At 44.9% G+C, this 19,079-nt stretch overlaps 2 protein-coding genes across 6 annotated transcripts; both read left to right on the forward strand.

The window, feature by feature from the left end:
• Positions 1-995: 995 nt before the first annotated feature.
• On the forward strand, positions 996-5,632 carry ccdc126 (coiled-coil domain containing 126). Of its 2 annotated transcripts, none has more exons than XM_080858990.1 (3): positions 996-1,281; positions 3,340-4,106; positions 4,298-5,632. In XM_080858990.1, the coding sequence occupies exons 2-3, from the start codon at positions 3,866-3,868 to the stop codon at positions 4,576-4,578; spliced, it is 522 nt and encodes a 173-aa protein (XP_080715116.1). In that variant the 5' UTR covers positions 996-1,281; positions 3,340-3,865; the 3' UTR covers positions 4,579-5,632. The 2 variants fall into 2 exon arrangements, with proteins under 2 accessions (XP_080715116.1, XP_080715117.1); XM_080858991.1 differs by having other exon boundaries at positions 3,379-4,106.
• Positions 5,633-5,951: 319 nt separating this feature from the next.
• On the forward strand, positions 5,952-15,830 carry tra2a (transformer 2 alpha homolog). Of its 4 annotated transcripts, none has more exons than XM_080859106.1 (10): positions 5,952-6,090; positions 7,076-7,476; positions 7,732-7,865; positions 8,909-9,074; positions 11,414-11,443; positions 12,776-12,964; positions 13,272-13,387; positions 14,470-14,676; positions 14,789-14,859; positions 15,079-15,830. In XM_080859106.1, the coding sequence occupies exons 2-10, from the start codon at positions 7,450-7,452 to the stop codon at positions 15,087-15,089; spliced, it is 951 nt and encodes a 316-aa protein (XP_080715232.1). In that variant the 5' UTR covers positions 5,952-6,090; positions 7,076-7,449; the 3' UTR covers positions 15,090-15,830. The 4 variants fall into 4 exon arrangements, with proteins under 4 accessions (XP_080715232.1, XP_080715234.1, XP_080715231.1 ...); XM_080859108.1 differs by having other exon boundaries at positions 7,076-7,400; XM_080859105.1 differs by lacking the exon at positions 7,076-7,476 and having other exon boundaries at positions 5,994-6,090.
• Positions 15,831-19,079: the final 3,249 nt, after the last annotated feature.

Genomic DNA, 19,079 nt, shown 5'->3' on the forward strand with positions numbered 1-19,079 from the left:
GGAGCAAGGCTGGGTCTCTGGGGTTTGGTGGGGGTTTACCATTTAAGCGTTTACACTAATGCGTGCAAAGTGCACGTTGCCTTGCCGCCATGGCTTAACCTATATCAATAAGCATGTGTGTGTGTGAATATTTTTAAAGAATGTTTTACGCTGTCACGCATTTCTTCCGTCGCAGCGCAGTGGCTAGCTCAGAGCGGATCTGGCTTAAGACCAGATGCGTCCTGAATCTGTTTGGAGGTCTGCTTCGGTCGAGGAGTGATATGATTTCACAGTACAGCTCCGTGTTGCATATAAAACATGCTTTAAACTTTGATGTGGAAGCACTCCAAATCCAGGATGATGTTACTTGTCTGGAGAAATGGAAACAAATAAATACCAACTTTGCCCAAACTAGTCCTGACTCCTACCTCTTAACATGCAGTACACATGTGAATGTTTTTTGTATGTATGTTGTACTAAGAACATACACTTATGATTTATATCTTAATTGTTCTGGTCAAATGTTGTGTGTGTGCTCTTCAGTTATTATCATTGGTTAGTTGGAATGGAAATTATCCTTTTTTTTAGGTAAGTAAATACAATTGATGCCATAATGTTGTATAAACTTCACACGTTGATTTTATTGAGAACAACGATGACAATTGGTGCACCTGTCCGTGGAGCCCCTTCCCGTTCGGAGTGCCTTCAGCCGGACACCTGGCATGCTTGATCGATCAACTTTATTGGGGGGTAGGTATAAACCTAATCTACATAGAACGAAAGTACGTTACACTTCCTGCATGACGTCATATGACGCGGATATTGTACTTTTTGGGGAGCCGAATAATCCGCAACCGTGCAGTAGTTATTCTTGGAGACAGGTGACCTTGAATTGTAAAAGCTGTGTCAGACCATTGGTTAATTGTACTACATTACCCATGTGCCATTGCTACAGTGCCGCAGCCTTCATGTCAATGACGCAGCGCGTAACAGTTGATTGTGGCCGACTCAGGAAACTGACTGAAACAGCAGTGTTTGTTATTCTGACCGGTGTTATTTTGTCCTCAGGACGGGCGAGTTGGCCAATTCCTAACATTTGATCCTAACATCTTGATTTTTCGTGTCTTATTGGACTGAAAAAGCCGATATTCATGGTGGCCTGTTAACAGATCGTGTTTTAGGCAGCTGTTGGAAGTCGATCGCCTTGCTTGACAGCGGTTGGCATACATGTTTTGGCGAAGAGGAACGCATCCCAAACCTTCTGGAGATGAACGAGCATTACTTTATGACTTAAAAATTCTGGTAACTATACTTCATTTGAGTAATACTAAACTGAGTGTTTGTTTGTTGATCGAGTCGGCCATGTGTCGGCCCTTTACTGGCTCTTACTGTGGCCCAAGGAAACATTCCAACTGACTTTTAGGTAACGTTAGCCAGTTGTAGTGAGTTAACGTCTAGGATAGTCAGCTGTTTTGTGAGAGATAAGCAAAACATGAACGTTATTTCTCCGATTATAAGGTATAATTATTATAATCTTCTCCTTTGTACTTTTTTTATAACCCCGTAGCAGCAAGTCTGAGAGGCGTAAGTGTAGCCTCTGTGTTGCGATCAGGCAGAGATTGAACTCCCAAGTGTCTGTCGTTCCCATAGATGTCTATGGTCGTTCCCACCCAACCTTAGTATTGTGGCCCAGGTGTGGCATGTGAGAACAAATCAGCTGGGACCGGTGCTACTGTGTCTGTGTGTAACAGAAGGAGGGCACCCAGGTGATAGCCCTCTCCCTCGTTTCTAGCATTACACTAAAGACCGGGCGATGGGTTGGCTGCACTGGCACTCCTGATAGGCGTATCACAACCTAACTACTTATTTTTTGTCGGTTAGCAATGTTTTGGCGTGAAACGTGGTATTCAGTCTCCAACGAGCTTACTCAGACCACAAGATACTGTGTCAACGGCGCCGTTGTAACGGACTAGATGATAATGACAGATGTCATTGAACAAAGGGCCTTCTTCAGACTACTGTCTAGTTTGTACTGACAATAGGTTTAGAAATAATTGACAGATGGCTGCTCTTTGCTCGGAACTGCTTGACTTTGTCCCCCTCTAAATGTGCAACACAAGCGAGTGTAAGTTAGTAGCATATCTGTAGGCTGTTTGCTTGCATGGGTAAATGCACATGCATTTGTATTGCATGGGTAAATGCACATGCATTTGTATTGCATGTAGCACTTAACTTTGTGTGGCTTTTTTTAGTTGGTTCATGAAAGATCACTACATTGATATACTCAGCTCACTCTCAAACTCGCCTCAAGACTCCCACAATGCCACTCTGCCTATAGCACTAACCCTAAGAAAATAGCGATACACTTGAGTATCGCGATATTCTCCTTTGTAATGCTGTATCGATTCCCAAAAACATTGTATAGATTTTTTGTTAATTACATGCAGAGATTCGAGGCAGGCAGTGGTTCATTTTGTGTTGTGTTTAAACCACTGACCACCAGATAGCAGTGTTGTAATCAATCTTCAGCCTTTTGACTCTTCCACTCCAACGTTACAACTTAAACTGAGACATGAAGACTATGCATATGGCATTTGGCTTACTGTACGCAGTAACCTCTCTGGCTCACTCATCCCCCCCCCCCCCCCCCTTCCTCTCTGGATCTATCTTTCCCTCTCTCTGTACCTGTCTCTCTGTAGGTTAAGTGGAGGGCAGGATGTGATGGGGGAGATTAGGTTGCTCTGTTTGCATAATTTATCCCATCTCTTTGTGCTCCAGCATTGTGAGCTGTGATTGAGTGAATGAGTGATCTAGGAACAGGCCACGAGTTTAGATCTCACACACACACACACACTGGCAGTGTGAGTATGGCACAGGGGGTGCTGTAGGTGCAATAGCAGCAATTGGTTGCTGGGTTCACTAACGGGCGTGGAGCTTCATCCCATCTCTTTGTGCTCCAGCATTGTGAGCTGTGATTGAGTGAATGAGTGATCTAGGAACAGGCCACGAGTTTAGATCTCACACACACACACACACACACACACTGGCAGTGTGAGTATGGCACAGGGGGTGCTGTAGGTGCAATAGCAGCAATTGGTTGCTGGGTTCACTAACGGGCGTGGAGCTTCAGTAGGAAGAGATGCCATCTTTATATGTTAACCAATGACAGGAGCGTGACTGAAATGTGGTTTGCCTGTAAATGTTTGTGGCTTTTGATTTTGAGAGGAAATAACAGGCTTCTTCTTCATCTGTGTGGTTGCTGTGCTCTCTTGTAATCAGCCATCTCTGACTTCCTCTCTTTGTGTGTGTGTGTGTGTGTGTGTGTGTGTGTGTGTGTGTGTGTGTGTGTGTGTGTTTCAGAGAGTGTGTGTGTGCACATGGTTGGTCAACACTCCACAGGCCCCCCCCATGTCTCCCTGACCACTCCCAGTCCTTCCAAGCCTTCTCACCCCTCCTCAGACTTCCCACCAGGCCCTGGCCCCGTCATCTGTGTCCCCACAGCCACCCTTAACCCTTGACTCATCCTGACGTCACCACCCCTCGCTGGTTCACCTCCACAGCCCTAGCTCTCTTCATCTCCCCCAGCATACGTTCCCCTGTCCCCAGCATACATTCCCCTGTCCTCCTGCATACGTCCCCCTGTATACGTCCCCCTGTCCCCCAGCATACGTTCCCCTGCCCCCTCTCCCCCAGCATACCAGTCTCCTTGTCCTTAAGTTCCTGGTCACAACCACTTCACTCGCACTTCTTCCTGTGACTCGGTCAACACTCCAGTTTTATTCCTGGCACCTGCTCCCAGCGAGTGAGCGAGTGAGTGAGTGTGTGCGTGCGTGCGTGCGTGCCTGCGTGCCTGCGTGTGTGTGTGTGCGCACGTGTGTGAGTGTGTATGAGTGCCATGCTGTGTGTGGCGCGCAGGAACATGTCCCAGAAGCTGAGTGTGTTTCTGGTGCTGCTTGGCTTCTGTTGGGGACTGCTGCTGCTGCACTACACTCTCTCGCAACCGCACCACCAGAGCAGCGCCCAGCTACGCCAGCAGATCCTGGATCTCAGCCGACGCTACGTCAAAGCCCTCAGCGAGGAGAGCCAGGACCCGTCCGGACTGCAGGGAACCTCCATGGCCGGTTACGGTGAGGAGCAGACCTCGGCAGAATTTACAAGAGAGAGATATGCATGAAGGGGATGGATTGATAAAGTGATGTTTAGATGGAGGAGTTACTGATACTGTGTGTGTCTGTGTCTGTGTCTGTGTCTGTGTCTGTGTCTGTGTCTGTGTCTGTGTCTGTGTCTGTGTCTGTGTCTGTGTCTGTGTGGCCTGCAGCGGATCTGAAGCGAACCATCGCCGTGCTGCTGGATGACATCCTGGGCCGTCTGGTGAAGCTGGAGGGCCTGGTGGACACGGCTGTGAATGCCTCAGCCGTTAACACCTCCCACGCAGCAGGGGGCGCTCTCTTGTCCCCACCTGCAACTTTACAGAGGCTCCTCAAAAAGGACATTTCTCTTCACCAGCTTCAAGTTGCTGCCCAAACCAAAACAGAAGCAGCTGCAGCGAAGCACCAATCACACACTCCACACCGGCCACGCACGAGAAGTCGAGACTGAACTGAGATGTGTGTGTGTGTGGGCGGGCGGGTTGGTTGGCCGACAAGTTATAAATACTGCTTTTATAACTGATATAAAATATTATATATTTTTAGATTGACTCAGCAGCAGCATTCAAAGTTTACTTAGCTTGAAATTCAGCTTTTTGTATGATTTTGTCATGGGCCGTTACTGTGATTAGTCACAGTGCTGAAATTGAAAAGAAGAGGGCCTGTGTTTGTTTAAGAGGATACATGGGTTTTACAATGTCTTTGGAATTATATTTGCTAATATTTCTGTTATTACACATTTCACGGCACTTCAGAGTGCTCGTACAATTAACGTTATGTTTGTTCTCATGTTGTGCAATGGAGATGTAGTCCAATGCTTTTTTACTACTGCACGGTATGTCAGTAAAGATTGATTGAAGGATTTATGTAGGACAAGATTTAAAAAAAATCAAAAGATGGATGTTTTACACTGCATAGATTAGATCAAATAAATTAAATATGATTATAATATGATTGAAATGATACATGAAGAGAAGGGGTGGAGTGAAATGCAGGGTTAAATGAATGTAGCCTTAAGGAATGATTGAGTTCTGTTACTCACAACGACAGTCTGCTCACTGGATATGACATGTTGAACAAGTGAAAGAGTTGCCTTGGCTTTACCTTTCACCTTTCACCGCCCCTCTCAAAACGGATGCACACACCCTTGAAGAAGAAAAAAGAGAAGAACAACAGAAGTCTGTCTTTGCCATCTTGTTGAAGGACATTCTGGCAGGAATATGTGGCCTGTCTTAGCTACCACAAGATGGTCCACAACTGTTTTGTCCACAACTGTTTTGAGCATGTTTTTGCCTTTGTTGCAATTTCAAATCACCTCACGTGCTTAAAAATCCTGAAGAAAAAGTCACCCCATATGCTTTCAAAAATTAAAAAAGTGAAAGTACCTTAATGCCACAGGAAAATGATGCCTCTTGGGCTTATTGATGGATCACAATGTTTACTGGTTTCTTTGTAATCGCTAAATGAATGACTAGGGCAATAAATATTCTTGAGTTCATTATGAATGAGACACAGTTTTGTGCCACTGTCATTGCTTCAGCAGGTTACAGGCCTGTATCTGATACACATTTTTATTCTCATGCAAACTTAACTGTAAGGTTGTTTGGATTGGATATATTTATTTTCCTCTAATACGTTTGTTCCAAGTTGATCTGTTTGTTTCTGCATTGTGTATAACTTTACATGTCGACTATTGTTTCATATATTGATTTCTAAAAAGACAGTGACGTAATGTTTACATGACCCTCCCTGCACGCATTGCGCAGTATTAAATGCGTCGGCGTGAACCATCGCCATTTCCTCCGTTGACTTTCGATGCTGAAAGTAGCTAACTAATCAAGTAGTTAACGACTAGTCAGACGGGAAAGAAGCTTTAGTTGTGATTCTCTGAAAACGTTACTGTCTCATTACTCTAAGTTAGTCTAAAATGAGTGACACTGAAGATGGCAACTTCGAGGGTCGAGTAAGTGTGGTTATTTAACTCAAACAATTTGTATTTCTCTTTTCTTAAACCTCTTTCGCTTTCTTAGAGACATTATTTATTAGCTTGCTAAAGCTGATAGGCTACTGTTAGCATCCTGTACAGCGTTAGATAGCTAGCCTGTAACGTAACCATTAATGATTTCTACAAGAGTTTTAAATCAGTCAGGCTTGACGTCTGTGCCAGATGAAAGTTACTAGATAGTTTAATAATTTTACTTCTACGCTGACAAAAATAAACCAATTACCCATAAATAAAGCTACAATAAAACATTATTGAAGTAACGTTATCTTAAACATTAGCTAGCGAACGCTATGCAGCTACTACCTAATTTTATACATCGAATGAATCATAGGATACTTAGTGCATTTGACATGTTCAAACAAAATACTCAGAGTCTTCAATAGTATATATGCTTTCAATTTTACGAAGGTAAGATGGCCTGGTGTTGCAGCAAACTAGTTGGTTAGTGTAAACTAGCTTGCGAGCTAGCCTGTATGGCTTGGCCTCGTTTGATTTGTGGACAATGGCTGCAGTCTTTTGCTGCGTTATGCGCCAGTTTAACAGCATTTCAGGCCAAACATGAGATGAGAAATGAGACAGGCTTGTGAACCATGTGTCTATTGTGATAACTGACATGAGACTCAAGGTGGCAGAACTTGCTTCTAGATAGTAAATTAGCCATTAAGGGTGTTCTGCAGGAGAAGGGATCTCATATCATTACTGTTAGGTATCTAGGATATCTGTGTTGACAGTTGCTTCGTCCACTGCCTTTCCTCTGCCTTTCAACATTCTCTGACTTTTCTTGAAGTTAACCGCTCACCCTCCAAGATAATTTCAGCCTATGAAAATTTGTCATTAATCTAATTTATGTTTTATTTTGACCGATTGAATGCCCATTTTACGTTGCTCAGTATCAATCAAACACCATGATCTTAATTGTACTGAATGTTCTTTTTTCATTAAGGTTATTGGTCGTGAAGGATTTGAAGAGTTTAATCCAAGAATGTGGAAGAATATCCAAGAATATCAGAAGGCTTTTGAAAATGTGTGCAGAGCAGAACGTAAACAGGGCGGGGAAATAACAGGACGGAAGAATGTCAGATAGAAGGCACGCTCGCGTTATCGCTCGTAAAGCATAAAGAAGGAAAGAAAAAGGTTTCAAATTGGGGGAAGAAAATGGAACAGAAACAGAAAAAAGCAAGGCATGAAAAAATGAAAACTGAAAAAACGAAGACCGAAGAACAATAAAATGCCTGAAAGAGGGAGTAGGAGGAATGAATGTGTCCGTTGTAGGTTAAGTAAACATACCTGTACCTTTAACTTGCCCTACACAACTGCATGACTCCTGTTACCATGGTGATCCAGGTAAAGACCTGATTGCATCGTGGAAGGTCATTTTTTTGGTATTTTAAATGCACCTATGCATATATGTATTGTTTCTTTATTATTTATAGATAAAAGAGATACTAAATGATTGATCTAACATTTTTCTCCACAGCATTTGAAATGCACTGTAAGAGTGTGTGAGTGAGACTTGCTGTGTTTGTGTGCGTGTGTGTGTGTGTGTCTGTCAGTGCGCGGCCACTGTAAAGTTGCTTTAACATTCTTGTGTGACACCAGGACTCGCACTCCCCATCTAAATCGGATCGGGGGAGCCCGGCCCGCATCAAATCTGAAAGCCGCTCCGGCTCGGCGAGCCCCTCACGCGCCTCCAAGCGTTCAGGGTCCAGGTCACCTTCACGCTCCAAGTCCAGGTCAGTGCGTCGGCCGGTCCGGTCCAGATGTGACGGAATGACATTAATGACTTATGTACCTGAGAAGTGTTGAATGCATAAGGACTCTGTTGAGTTAACCTCGTATATGAGCTAGTCTCTTGGTCACAACCAGTGTATAGAATGCCTAATGCCACACAGTGATGTGAGGCGACAGTGGTTCAGGAGGTAGAGAAGTCATTTAGTAATCAGAAGATTGCTAGTTCGATTCCCACTGTTGAAGCGTCCTTGAGCAAGACACTGAACCTCTAATTGCTCTTGATGTGTAGGGTGCCATCAGTGTAGATGTAAAATGTATATACAAACTTGTAAGTCGCTTTGGATAAAAGTGTCTGCTAAATGACTTAATGTAAATGTGATGTCTGCTCTGCATCCTACCCATCGTCCCCTGTCCATCTTTCTGTACCTGACTGAGCTCAGTATGGGCACACTTGATTAGGTTTAAAAATGAAAGCAATGTTGGACAGCATGTTTTTCATTCCTCTACGCCATCTTATACAGTAGAAGGGTGAACATTTGAAAGGCCCAGGGGGCGCCAATGGTTCAGGAGGTAGAGGAGTCATTTGGCAATGGGAAGGTTTCTAATTCAATCCTGACTCCTCCTCACCAAGTGTCAAAGTGTCCTTGAGCAAGACACTAAATTCCCATCAGCTCCCAGTGCACAGGTTGGCACCTTAGATAGTAGCCTCTGCCATCGGTGTATGAATGTCTGAGGCATTCGTGTGTAAAGCGCTTTGAGTGCTCCATGAGTAGAAAAGCGCTATATAAATGCAGTCCACTTACCAGGTGCATCTATTGGGAAAGTCCCAAGTGGTATGGACTGGAAGATTAGGCTGCAAGTGTGTAAGTGCATTGATTAGAAAAGGCCCAACTGGAACCTCTGTTCACTGAAGTCTTTCTGAACAAATACAGCTTGGTGTTGATTCACTCCCTGTGTGGTAGCGAGACTCTTCCTTTTAAATATTGAGGTGTTTGTGTCTATGCCTGTGTTTTAGTGATCCCCTGTCTCTCCTCTCTTCTCTCAGGTCTCCCTCACGCAGGCATTCCAACCGCCGGTACAGCCGCTCGCGCTCCCACTCTCATTCCCACCGCAAGAAGTCCCGCTCCCGCTCCTACTCCCCGGAGTACCGCCGGCGTAAGAGCCAGAGCACCTCCCCCTTGTCCAGCCGCCGCAGACACGCCAGCAGCAGGGTACGGGCATTCTGAGCACACACACACACACACACACACACACACCCTGTAGACCACATACCCTTACACGCGCACACACACCCTGTAGACCACATACCCTTACATGCACACACACACCCTGTAGACCACGTACCCTTACAAACACACACACACCCTGTAGACCACACACACACACACACACACACACACACACACACACCCTGTAGACCACATACCCCTACACGTACGCACGCACACACACACACACACACACCCTGTAGACCACATACCCCTACACGCACCCACACACACACACACACACACACACACACCCTCACCCTATGAGCCTATGGCAGTACTCACTAACCCCTCCTAGAGAAACACACACCCATGCTTTCAGTGGGGTAGTGTTCAAGTCAATGAAGTCACTCCTACATTCACTCTATCTCTCTCTCTCACTCTCTTTCTATCTCTCACACTCCTACACTCTCTCCATCTCTCTCTCTCACTCCTACTCTCTCTCCCTCACTCCTACTCTCTCTCTCACACTCCTACTCTCTCTCTCTCTTACTAAACCCTCTTAGAGCAGCACACACCCATGTGTTACAGTGGGGCAGTGTTCAAGTCAACGAGTGTTAACAGTAGCCCCTTATACATGCGTCAATGTAAAGCTGTTAAATCGCGTCTGCACCGATAGAAACTCGCGAACGTGTTACAATTGCCTCATGTATAAGGGGTCTAGATGTGAACTGTTCGTTTTTCCGCCGATCGTCTGAGCCTTTCGAGAGAGGTGGTTTACCACGATCGTTCGGCTCAGAAAAGGGCGTGTCAAATCAGGCCGATGTGTCATGGGGGAGTCGGTGCGTGACTGGGGGGAGACGGTGACAGGAGGCTAGAAAGTTAGAGGCTAGAAAGTTCTTGCCTGTTCTTGAAAGGAGACTGATCCAATAGGCTAGTAGGCCTACAATTTTTTTATCAGTAATTAAACGCAATTTGGTACACCATTTTAATATGGTAATATAGCCTACTGTTTTTTTGCAAAATGAAAGAAAGCATATTTAGGAAACGCCACTGGAGCCTATTAATTCCGAAATTTCACCACATTGTAGGCTATATACTGTAACAACCCCAACACTTGCCTGCTTCCCTTGCAGATCAAAGTTTTCCGACTATTTTTCTTACCTTCTTTCTTAGCTGTTGATGCTGAGCTAGAAGTTTAACTTGTTCTGAACATCTCGCGCTGCCAATGGCCAATGTCACTTCTGAGTCAAATCACTCCATCATCTATTTGAAATTCCTTATTCCACGAGTGGTAGGCTACAATGACTGGCTGTTTTAAAATATAACTAATAGCCTAACGAAACAAAATAACCCAGGCAGTTTCATCTTCGAGACGTTAAGGCTTCTTCCAATACTGACAGCTGACTCATAGCTTGCAGGTTTGTCACCGTTGTCCCTCCCTGTATCTGCTCCAGCCGCACCATTTTACTTGCAATGTGAATAATTTAATTTAAATATGCTTATTGCCATTTGTTGCACCTTAATCATTTTCTACAAACATGATATGCTATGTATGGTGCAGTAGACTGAGACTCTATTCACTACTGCACAAAAACTAGACACGTTTGCAAAACTAGACGTTTGCAATGAAGTAGGTAAAACAACTTTCGCCAATATCTCCGTAAGGGAGATGGGTTCTGTGCTCAAATTTCCTGGGATCAAAGAAGACGTTAGTATTCATGTGCAAACTAAAAATCACGTCTCATGATTGCTGCGCATGCAAGTTATTTCGGGTGTCTCAACTGTAACTAATACCACTGTCAAATAATTATGAGTTCAGTAAAAGACGGAGCAAACACAGTTTTCTATCGTTGTTGAAACACATCCACGCGTAGACTCGCTTTCCTTCCATCTGGGAGTGGTTATTCAAAGAAAATATTAAGAACTATATGCTGATAGAAAGAAGGGAACTTTAAGCCACTACACTGCCTGTGCACGATGCGGATCGGTTGATGTTGTTAGTAAACAAACCAGATGGGAGCACATCTACGTGGTCTTTGGGCATGCCCGAGGCAATGTAAACGCTTCACATTTTGCACATGTAAACACGTAACGACAAGAGCCGTTTCCCTTGAAAATGTTCACACCTACACGCGAATACGATACGATAAACTGTTCTGATCACATTGGCACATGTATTAGGGCCTAGTGACATGTGTGGCACATGAAGGCTAAAGGTAGCAGCGGGCAGCATTGCACTGCTAGAGGGTCTGTGATGCCTGTCTCAGTGGTGGTGGTGGGGAGGGAGTATCTGGGAAGCGTTTGGTCTTTGATGTCTAAATCCATCTTCTGTCTTGCAGGGTTCCCAGGATCATGGAAAACCAGACAAAGTCAGTGAATTTTAAACTCTCAACTTCCAGCCTTGGGGATATCACTGTTTAGACATGTGAACAAGTACTGGGGAAATGTTTGTGTATTATAGCTCATTAGAGTGTTATTTTTTGCAAAATGTGTGTATTTTTAGGTGTACATTATTATTGTTGTATTTCTGAGTTATAAACATGTTTGCAGTTTAGAGACGGGATATGTTTAGTGCAAGTGTACCCTGTGTTTAGATATAATGGAATGGGTCTAGGATGTTTAGAGATGGGGCTTGGAAAGGTCTCTGAGTGTCTTTGTTATCGTGTGGGAACCCTTTCCTAGATGGAATAAAGGGAAGAGAGTGGTGAAGGTTTATCAGAATCTATTTACTGATGAAGGCTAGTGAGTGGAGTTTGAGGAGGAGCCATGATTCTACTCCTGAATGTCAGTTTAGAAAACAACAGTACATGATTTTAGTTTCCCAGCTATAGCAGCGAACAGAACAGAACAGAACAGAACAGAACAGAACAGAACAGAACAGAACAGAACAGAACAGAACAGAACAGAACAGAACAGAACAGAACAGAACAGAACAGAACAGAACAGGAGGATAAAGATGGGGACCGAAGCCTTGACAACTGGAGGAAAGGAAGTGGAGTGGGACTGGAAAGGAAGTGGAGTGGGACTGGAAAGGAAGTGGAGTGGGACTGAACAGGAAGTGGAGTGGGACTGAACAGGAAGTGGAGTGGGACTGAACAGGAAGTGGAGTGGGACTGAACAGGAAGTGGAGTGGGACTGAACAGGAAGTGGAGTGGGACTGAACAGGAAGTGGAGTTGGACTGAACCGGAAGTGGAGTGGGACTGAACAGGACGTGGAGTTGGACTGAACCGGAAGTGGGCAATCCTTCTAGAGAGGGGGGAGGGGGCTAGTTAGCCATGGTCAGTGCAGGTCACAGGTGTACTTTTGTACATCTGTGTAAGGGGGGGCGGGGGTTTGAAATAACCCTGTACTTACAGCTCTGGGTGTGGCCTACATGTTCCTCTGTAAGTGGTGCGCTAAGTTCATGCTAGTTTAGATCTGGTGTGAGGGTGTACTTCTATTAGGGTAGGGCTGGTGTGTATATAATATGTGTGTATTCGTGGGAGACGCTTTTGTTAGGCCAGTGTGTAAGGCGAACATGGGTGTGCCTGTGCCTGTGCCGTTGTGTGAGTGTGTCAGTATGGTAACTGTGTGCGAGTGTATCAGTATGGTATCTTTGTGTGCAAGTGTATCAGTATGGTATCTGTGTGTGTGAGTGTATCAGTATGGTATCTGTGATTGCAAGTGTGTCAGTATGGTATCTGTGTGTGCGTTCCCTTAGGCTAATCCCGACCCCAACCTGTGCCTGGGTGTGTTTGGTCTGAGCCTGTACACCACGGAGCGAGACCTAAGGGAGGTGTTCTCCCGCTACGGCCCCCTCGCCGGCGTCAACGTGGTCTACGACCAGCGCACCGGACGCTCCCGCGGCTTCTCCTTCGTCTACTTCGAGCGCATCGACGACGCCAAAGAGGTTAGCACACACACCTCACAGAGCCCTCTGTGCTACTGCAGGTGCAGTTAGTGGCTTTCAATGGGAAAACTAAATACATGAATTAATTAATTAATTAAAATTTGAAAATGTTTCTTCACCTTCAGCGATGACTCGTATCTGAAAGATAATAGGAGGAGAACTGATCCTGTGTTTTTATTTCCGCATGTTGATGCTTTGTTCTACATTTGTTGACGGTGTAGAGGGCCTGGACTATCAGATCTGTAAAGTTTAAACGGTCGAATGCCGAGTTTAAACGGTGCTAAAAAGAACCATTATGTTGCCATAGGCAATGGAACGAGCCAATGGGATGGAGTTGGATGGGCGGCGTATCCGAGTCGACTACTCCATCACCAAGCGCCCCCACACCCCCACGCCTGGCATCTACATGGGCCGCCCCACACAGTGAGTAAAACGGCCTATTCAGCTCCAGCACAGAGGCCATGACCCTTAACCCTAGCAGACCTGAACTCACCAAGGCTTCTGTTACGTGAAGTAATCGTATTAGTCATAATATGTCCCTCTTTCTAACTCAATCTCGGCATCACAGAAAACGAATGTAACCTGAAACAGTAAAATGCATACCGACGATTTTTGCTTGAAATGCCCATCCCTACTTCATACAAACTGTAAAGGGCTAGTAGCACTTGCACCAACACTTCATGGCATTTAGTTTGGCATGACAGGATGACATAACATACGCTACAGACCCTTTAAATAATTCTGACTCTTTTTGTATTTTTGGGCTTTTAGCCTTTAATCCGACAGCAATGTGTAGGTAGACAGGAAATGAGATGGGGAGTGGGATTGGAAAAGACCATGGGTCTGATTCAAACCCGAGTCCACGTGGCTGTTCGACCCATACATGGTCAGGGATGCTGCTTGCGCTACAGCTCCCCCTAATTCTGGCATGTTTGAGTTCTCTTCAAATCAGTGCATTACAGCGACCGTGAGTTTTTACACTCCGGAGTAGCAGAGTCACTAGAATGACAGTGAGTTTTTACACTCCGGCGTAGCAGAGTCACTAGAATGGCCGTGAGTTTTTACACTCCGGCGTAGCAGAGTCACTGAATGACGTGAGTTTTTACACTCCGGCGTAGCAGAGTCACTAGAATGGCCGTGATTTTTTACACTCCGGCGTAGCAGAGTCACTGAATGACCGTGAGTTTTTACACTCCGGCTTAGCAGAGTCACTGAATGACCGTGAGTTTTTACACTCCGGCTTAGCAGAGTCACTCCAGGCAGAAAAGGCCTGTTAGACACAACAGGAAACAGGAAGCACTACTTAACATTTTCCAAACAGGCACACATAAAGTATTTTCATTTCATTGCATCTACTTGAAGGATTTCGACCTGCAGCTTTAATCAGCTGTTTTCCAAGGCTATACTCACCTACACATATCGTACTGCTCAGTTACCGAAACTTGTTCTCAGGCCTGTGTGTGTGTGTGTGTGTGTGTGTGTGTGTGTGTGTGTGTGTGTTTCAGTAATGGAGGAAGCGGAGGAAGTGGAGGTGGAGGAGAAGGAAGAGGTGGAAGAGACGGTGGTGGTGGCGGTGGTAGTAGCAGCAGTAGTGGAGGCAGGAGGAGAGATTCCTACAATGACCGTGGCTACGACAGAGGCAACGACCGAGGCTACGACAGAGGCAACGACCGAGGCTACGATCGTTATGATGAGTACGACTACAGATACAGGTATCTCCTGTCACTCTGTCTCTATTTGTTGCACACAAACACACATACACACACACACACACACACACACACACACACAGACACACACATTTACGCTCTCTCTGTCTCTCAGTCGCAGGCGCTCTCCATCTCCCTACTACAGTCGGTACAGGTCTCGATCCCGCTCCCGCTCCTACAGTCCACGTAAGTTCCTTAACACACACACACACACACACACACAGTCACATTATTGACTTTTCCACTGTGAAATGATTCAATACTGAAAGGAACTCTATTCTGACATTGTGTGTGTGTGTGTGTGTGTGTGTGTGTGTGTGTGTGTGTGTGTGTGTGTGTGTGTGTTTGTGTTTGTGTTTGTGTTTGTGTTTGTGTTTGTGTTTGTGTTTGTGTGTGTTTCTGCAGGACGATACTAAAACTTAGTTTCCTGTAGCCTGGTCCTTCCAAAGGGCATCTGCTGGTGGGAGGGGTGTGATCCTGTCCATGGCCAGAAGATGGTGCTGTTTACTGATAAGAAGAGTTTTCTCTCCAAGATGTTTTGGTTAACATGTCTTACTTTTTTTTTTATTTAGTTTTTCTTCTGAAGGTTATCACAACCTTGAGATTGACCAGGGGGGAAGAAACACATTTTTTTTATGCTTTCTAGCCCCACGTGAAGGAGAGACCTGTAATTCCCGTGTTTATGTACATTTACAGTGTGTCCGTGTTTCTTTGTGTTGAATTGCATATTTGTTGGCTGAGAGGTGTGTGTGGGTGTGTGTGTGTTGGAGAGAGTGACTGAGTGAGTGAGTGAGGGCAAGCACACCAAAATGTCGAGTAAGCCTGGTCTGTTTTCTGTTATCTATTTCCTGTTGTTGGTTTAACGAAGAGTAGTAATGTTCCCGTAGTAACCAGGCCGTGAGCGCTCATTACGTGTCTAAAAAGAGGCTGAAAGTGGACATTCTGAGGTGAACCTAACACTGGTGTGGTTTCAGCACATCTCTGCTGAAACCCCCAAACCTGTGTGTGTGTGTGAGAAAGAGATTGTACCATCAACATGACATCTGTCCACATGCATTAACAACAGATGTGCTTTTCTCTTGAGATTATTTTGTGTGTATCGTGGATGTTCTCGTAGAGTTGTGTCTTTTTCAAGAAATAAAAAGGCCTTCCAGCTACTCTGTGTGCATTTTGTGGACGATGACACACACACACACACACGCTCTTGCTGTGTGTGCAAGTTGTGGTGGATGACACGCACTCACACTCACTCTCGCTACTGTGTGCATTCTGTGGATAATGTCGTTGATGTGTGTTACTGCGCAGAGGTACCTAGGATCAACTCCGAATCCATTTTGAATAAGACTGACTTTAAAAGAGCAGAAGGTTGAAATTTGCTCTTGCAGGACTGCTTCTGTCAGGCAGGTGGAGGAATGAAATTGCTCTCAGTATTAGTACTCTTAGGAAGATTCTCTTTGCAGAATGTTATACTGCAATTTGGTAAAACCAGTTTCCTCACACATAACTGCTGAATCATGCACTAGGCACTGATCCACCTATCCCTGCACTAAGCACAGCTGATTAAGTAATTATTCTAGTAATAAACATCCACGTTCATATTCAAGGGACTATATGGATAACTGTTGTGAGAATAAATTGAAAATGATGGCCAAGAGCTGAGACCAGCGAGGTACTCCCTGCCTCAGAGGTTGAGTGACATCTGTGTGTCCTCCTGTCCAAGTTATGTCAGGGAAGCAGCTGGCTGGAATGGAGCTGGCGTAGACCCTACAATGAGTGCTTTTCCCGAAGTGGCGTTGAACAACCAGCATAGTTGAATGATAGAGAGACTATCGCTTTGAACGCTCTCTCCGTTGTTACCGCCGTGGTTGCTCAGTGACGCTTTTGGGAAGCGCAGTCCTGTGCCGGTAGATGCATTTGGAATGTATTCTACTTACTTACATGCGATCCTTTCAGCTGTGACTTTGCAGAGTACGACGGTGTAGTCACTTGTCCATGAGTAAAAAAAAAAAAAAGTCTACCGCACACGTAGAATGGAGAGTGTGATGTGGACCGGTGAACAGCAGATGGCACTGCTACATTTCAAGATGAATAGACCTTGGCATAGTCTGCATGCTTAGAGGTTATATACCCGATCCGGGCCCTTCGGAACAAATATAGAAATTATATTCGGGCTCGGGTCGGGCTTGGACACATCAGCACGATAAGGCATTGAACTTTCCATATTTAAAATATGTTAATAAATAGTGAAGTCAACGTGTCTGCTTCACCTATTCTTTAAGTATTCTTTAAACTAAATCACATTTGGGATAACAGCCTTCTTCCTGTGGCGGGACCTTGTTTATGTCCTAGCTGTGACAACACGATTACAGGCATCATGGAGGAAGTTAAAAAGAAACTGTCATCTGGAGACACTAAATGAAGGAAAAACTACTGTATGGAGATATTTCTGCTAAGTAGTCGATGCGGGTTCTAATGAGGCTGTTGGAGGTGTCCAATGAAATATGATTGATGCCATCCTCTTTCTCCACAACAACATGGCTTAAACCTCGATGGTTAGACTATTAAGATAGTTTTATAACGAACGTTGCAGTGCACTTTTTCAAGGAAGAAAAAAAAAGATCTTCAATGGTACGACTTGTTTGTTGTGCCTCCTCTGGTGTAGCATATAACGTGAGTTTTATTTATGCCTATATGCCTGACGTGTATGATTTGTAGGCTATTTCATTCCGTTCTTGCAATGTGAATAATCTAATTTCAATATGCCTATTGGCCCTCTTGTGCATTTAACATATATTATTTATAAGCGAGTGTATTTATATGTTGAAGCCCGAATTTAATAAAGGCAGGCTATTCATAAAAAAAGTACATAAATGTGTCATTAGTGTAAACATTTGAGACATTGACTCTGTCGGGCTCAGGCACTTCTCTTTCTGACACAGGCCGGGTTTGGACAGAAATATTCAGCCCGATCCACACTTTAGTAGGCTATGTATGAGTCACAATGGATATTACTTTGGTTTATATTTTTACAAACCTTCCTCTTTCAAGACAGAATAAACAAAAGTTAAGTTTTATCAACGGAAGTGTAAATACACAAACATACACACACACACACACACACACACACACACATACATACATAAACATACACACCTACTATATCTGTGTATTCTTGCTTTTTGGTAGTATTCTGACCCCTACCAAGCGTTGGCCAGTGTCAACACTGACTGGCATGAAGTTGCTAAACAGCAAGTTGTCTGAGAGTGTTTCTTGAGACACATGTGGACACAACAGTCATACACCTGACAGTGTGTGGGTGTGTACAGTAAAAGTAATCTTAGATGTTTGTTTTCTCTCAACAGAGAGGAGGTTGTGAGTTTAACAAGGCAGTGTTACCCAATCAGGCTTTCACACAGTTTAAAGAGGGTTACCACAAGCAAGATATTTATTTCCTGCTGCAACATGATCTGAATGCTGTGTGTGATTTAACCACAGATCTCATCGCCAGAGTGTTTACTGTGTGAAGTGACACAACCTCACAGACCTGGAGTGACACAACATCACTGTCCCGGAGTGACACAGCCTCACGGTCCTGGAGTGACACAACCTCACGGTCCTGGAGTGACACAACCTCACGGTCCTGGAGTGACACAACCTCACGGTCCTGGAGTGACACAACCTCACGGTCCTGGAGTGACACAACCTCACGGTCCTGGAGTGACACAGCCACACGGTCCTGGAGTGACACAACCTCACGGTCCTGGAGTTCTGGGATGGTTGGCTGCAGTGGTGGCTTCCACTTGGGTTTCCTGATCATCTGTGTGTGGATGTGTCCTTCGAGACCTGATCATCTGTATGGATATGTCCTGCAAGACCTGATCACCTGTGTGTGGGTGTGTCCTGCAAGACCTGATCACCTGTGTGTGGGTGTGTCCTGTTAGACCTGTTCATCTGTGTGTGGATATGTCCTTCGAGACCTGATCATCTGTGTGTGGATGTGTCCTGCAAGACCTGATAATCTGTGTGTGGATGTGTCCTGCAAGACCTGATCATCTGTATGGATATGTCCTGCAAGACCTGATCATGTGTGTGTGGGTGTGTCCTGTTAGACCTGATCATATGTGTGTGGGTGTGTCCTGTTAGACCTGATCACCTGTGTGTGGGTGTGTCCTGTTAGACCTGATCATATGTGTGTGGGTGTGTCCTGTTAGACCTGATCACCTGTGTGTGGATGTGTCCTGCAAGACCTGATAATCTGTGTGTGGATGTGTCCTGCAAGACCTGATCATCTGTATGGATATGTCCTGCAAGACCTGATCACCTGTGTGTGGGTGTGTCCTGTTAGACCTGATCACCTGTGTGTGGGTGTGTCCTGCAAGACCTGATAATCTGTGTGTGGATGTGTC

This window comes from Sprattus sprattus, assembly GCF_963457725.1.
Source record: "Sprattus sprattus genome assembly, chromosome: 20".
Taxonomy (NCBI): domain Eukaryota; kingdom Metazoa; phylum Chordata; class Actinopteri; order Clupeiformes; family Clupeidae; genus Sprattus; species Sprattus sprattus.

What these genes read in the sequence shown, in the direction of transcription:
- tra2a (XM_080859105.1), top strand. Translation starts at nt 6,055, where the DNA reads ATGAGTGACACTGAAGATGGCAACTTCGAGGGTCGA. An exon ending in ATCATGGAAAACCAGACAAA is followed by an intron (nt 11,444 to 12,775) that starts GTCAGTGAATTT and finishes GCGTTCCCTTAG; the next exon opens with GCTAATCCCGACCCCAACCT. An exon ending in GAGTACGACTACAGATACAG is followed by an intron (nt 14,677 to 14,788) that starts GTATCTCCTGTC and finishes TCTGTCTCTCAG; the next exon opens with TCGCAGGCGCTCTCCATCTC.
- ccdc126 (XM_080858990.1), top strand. Translation starts at nt 3,866, where the DNA reads ATGAGTGCCATGCTGTGTGTGGCGCGCAGGAACATGTCCCAGAAGCTG. An exon ending in AACCTCCATGGCCGGTTACG is followed by an intron (nt 4,107 to 4,297) that starts GTGAGGAGCAGA and finishes TGTGGCCTGCAG; the next exon opens with CGGATCTGAAGCGAACCATC.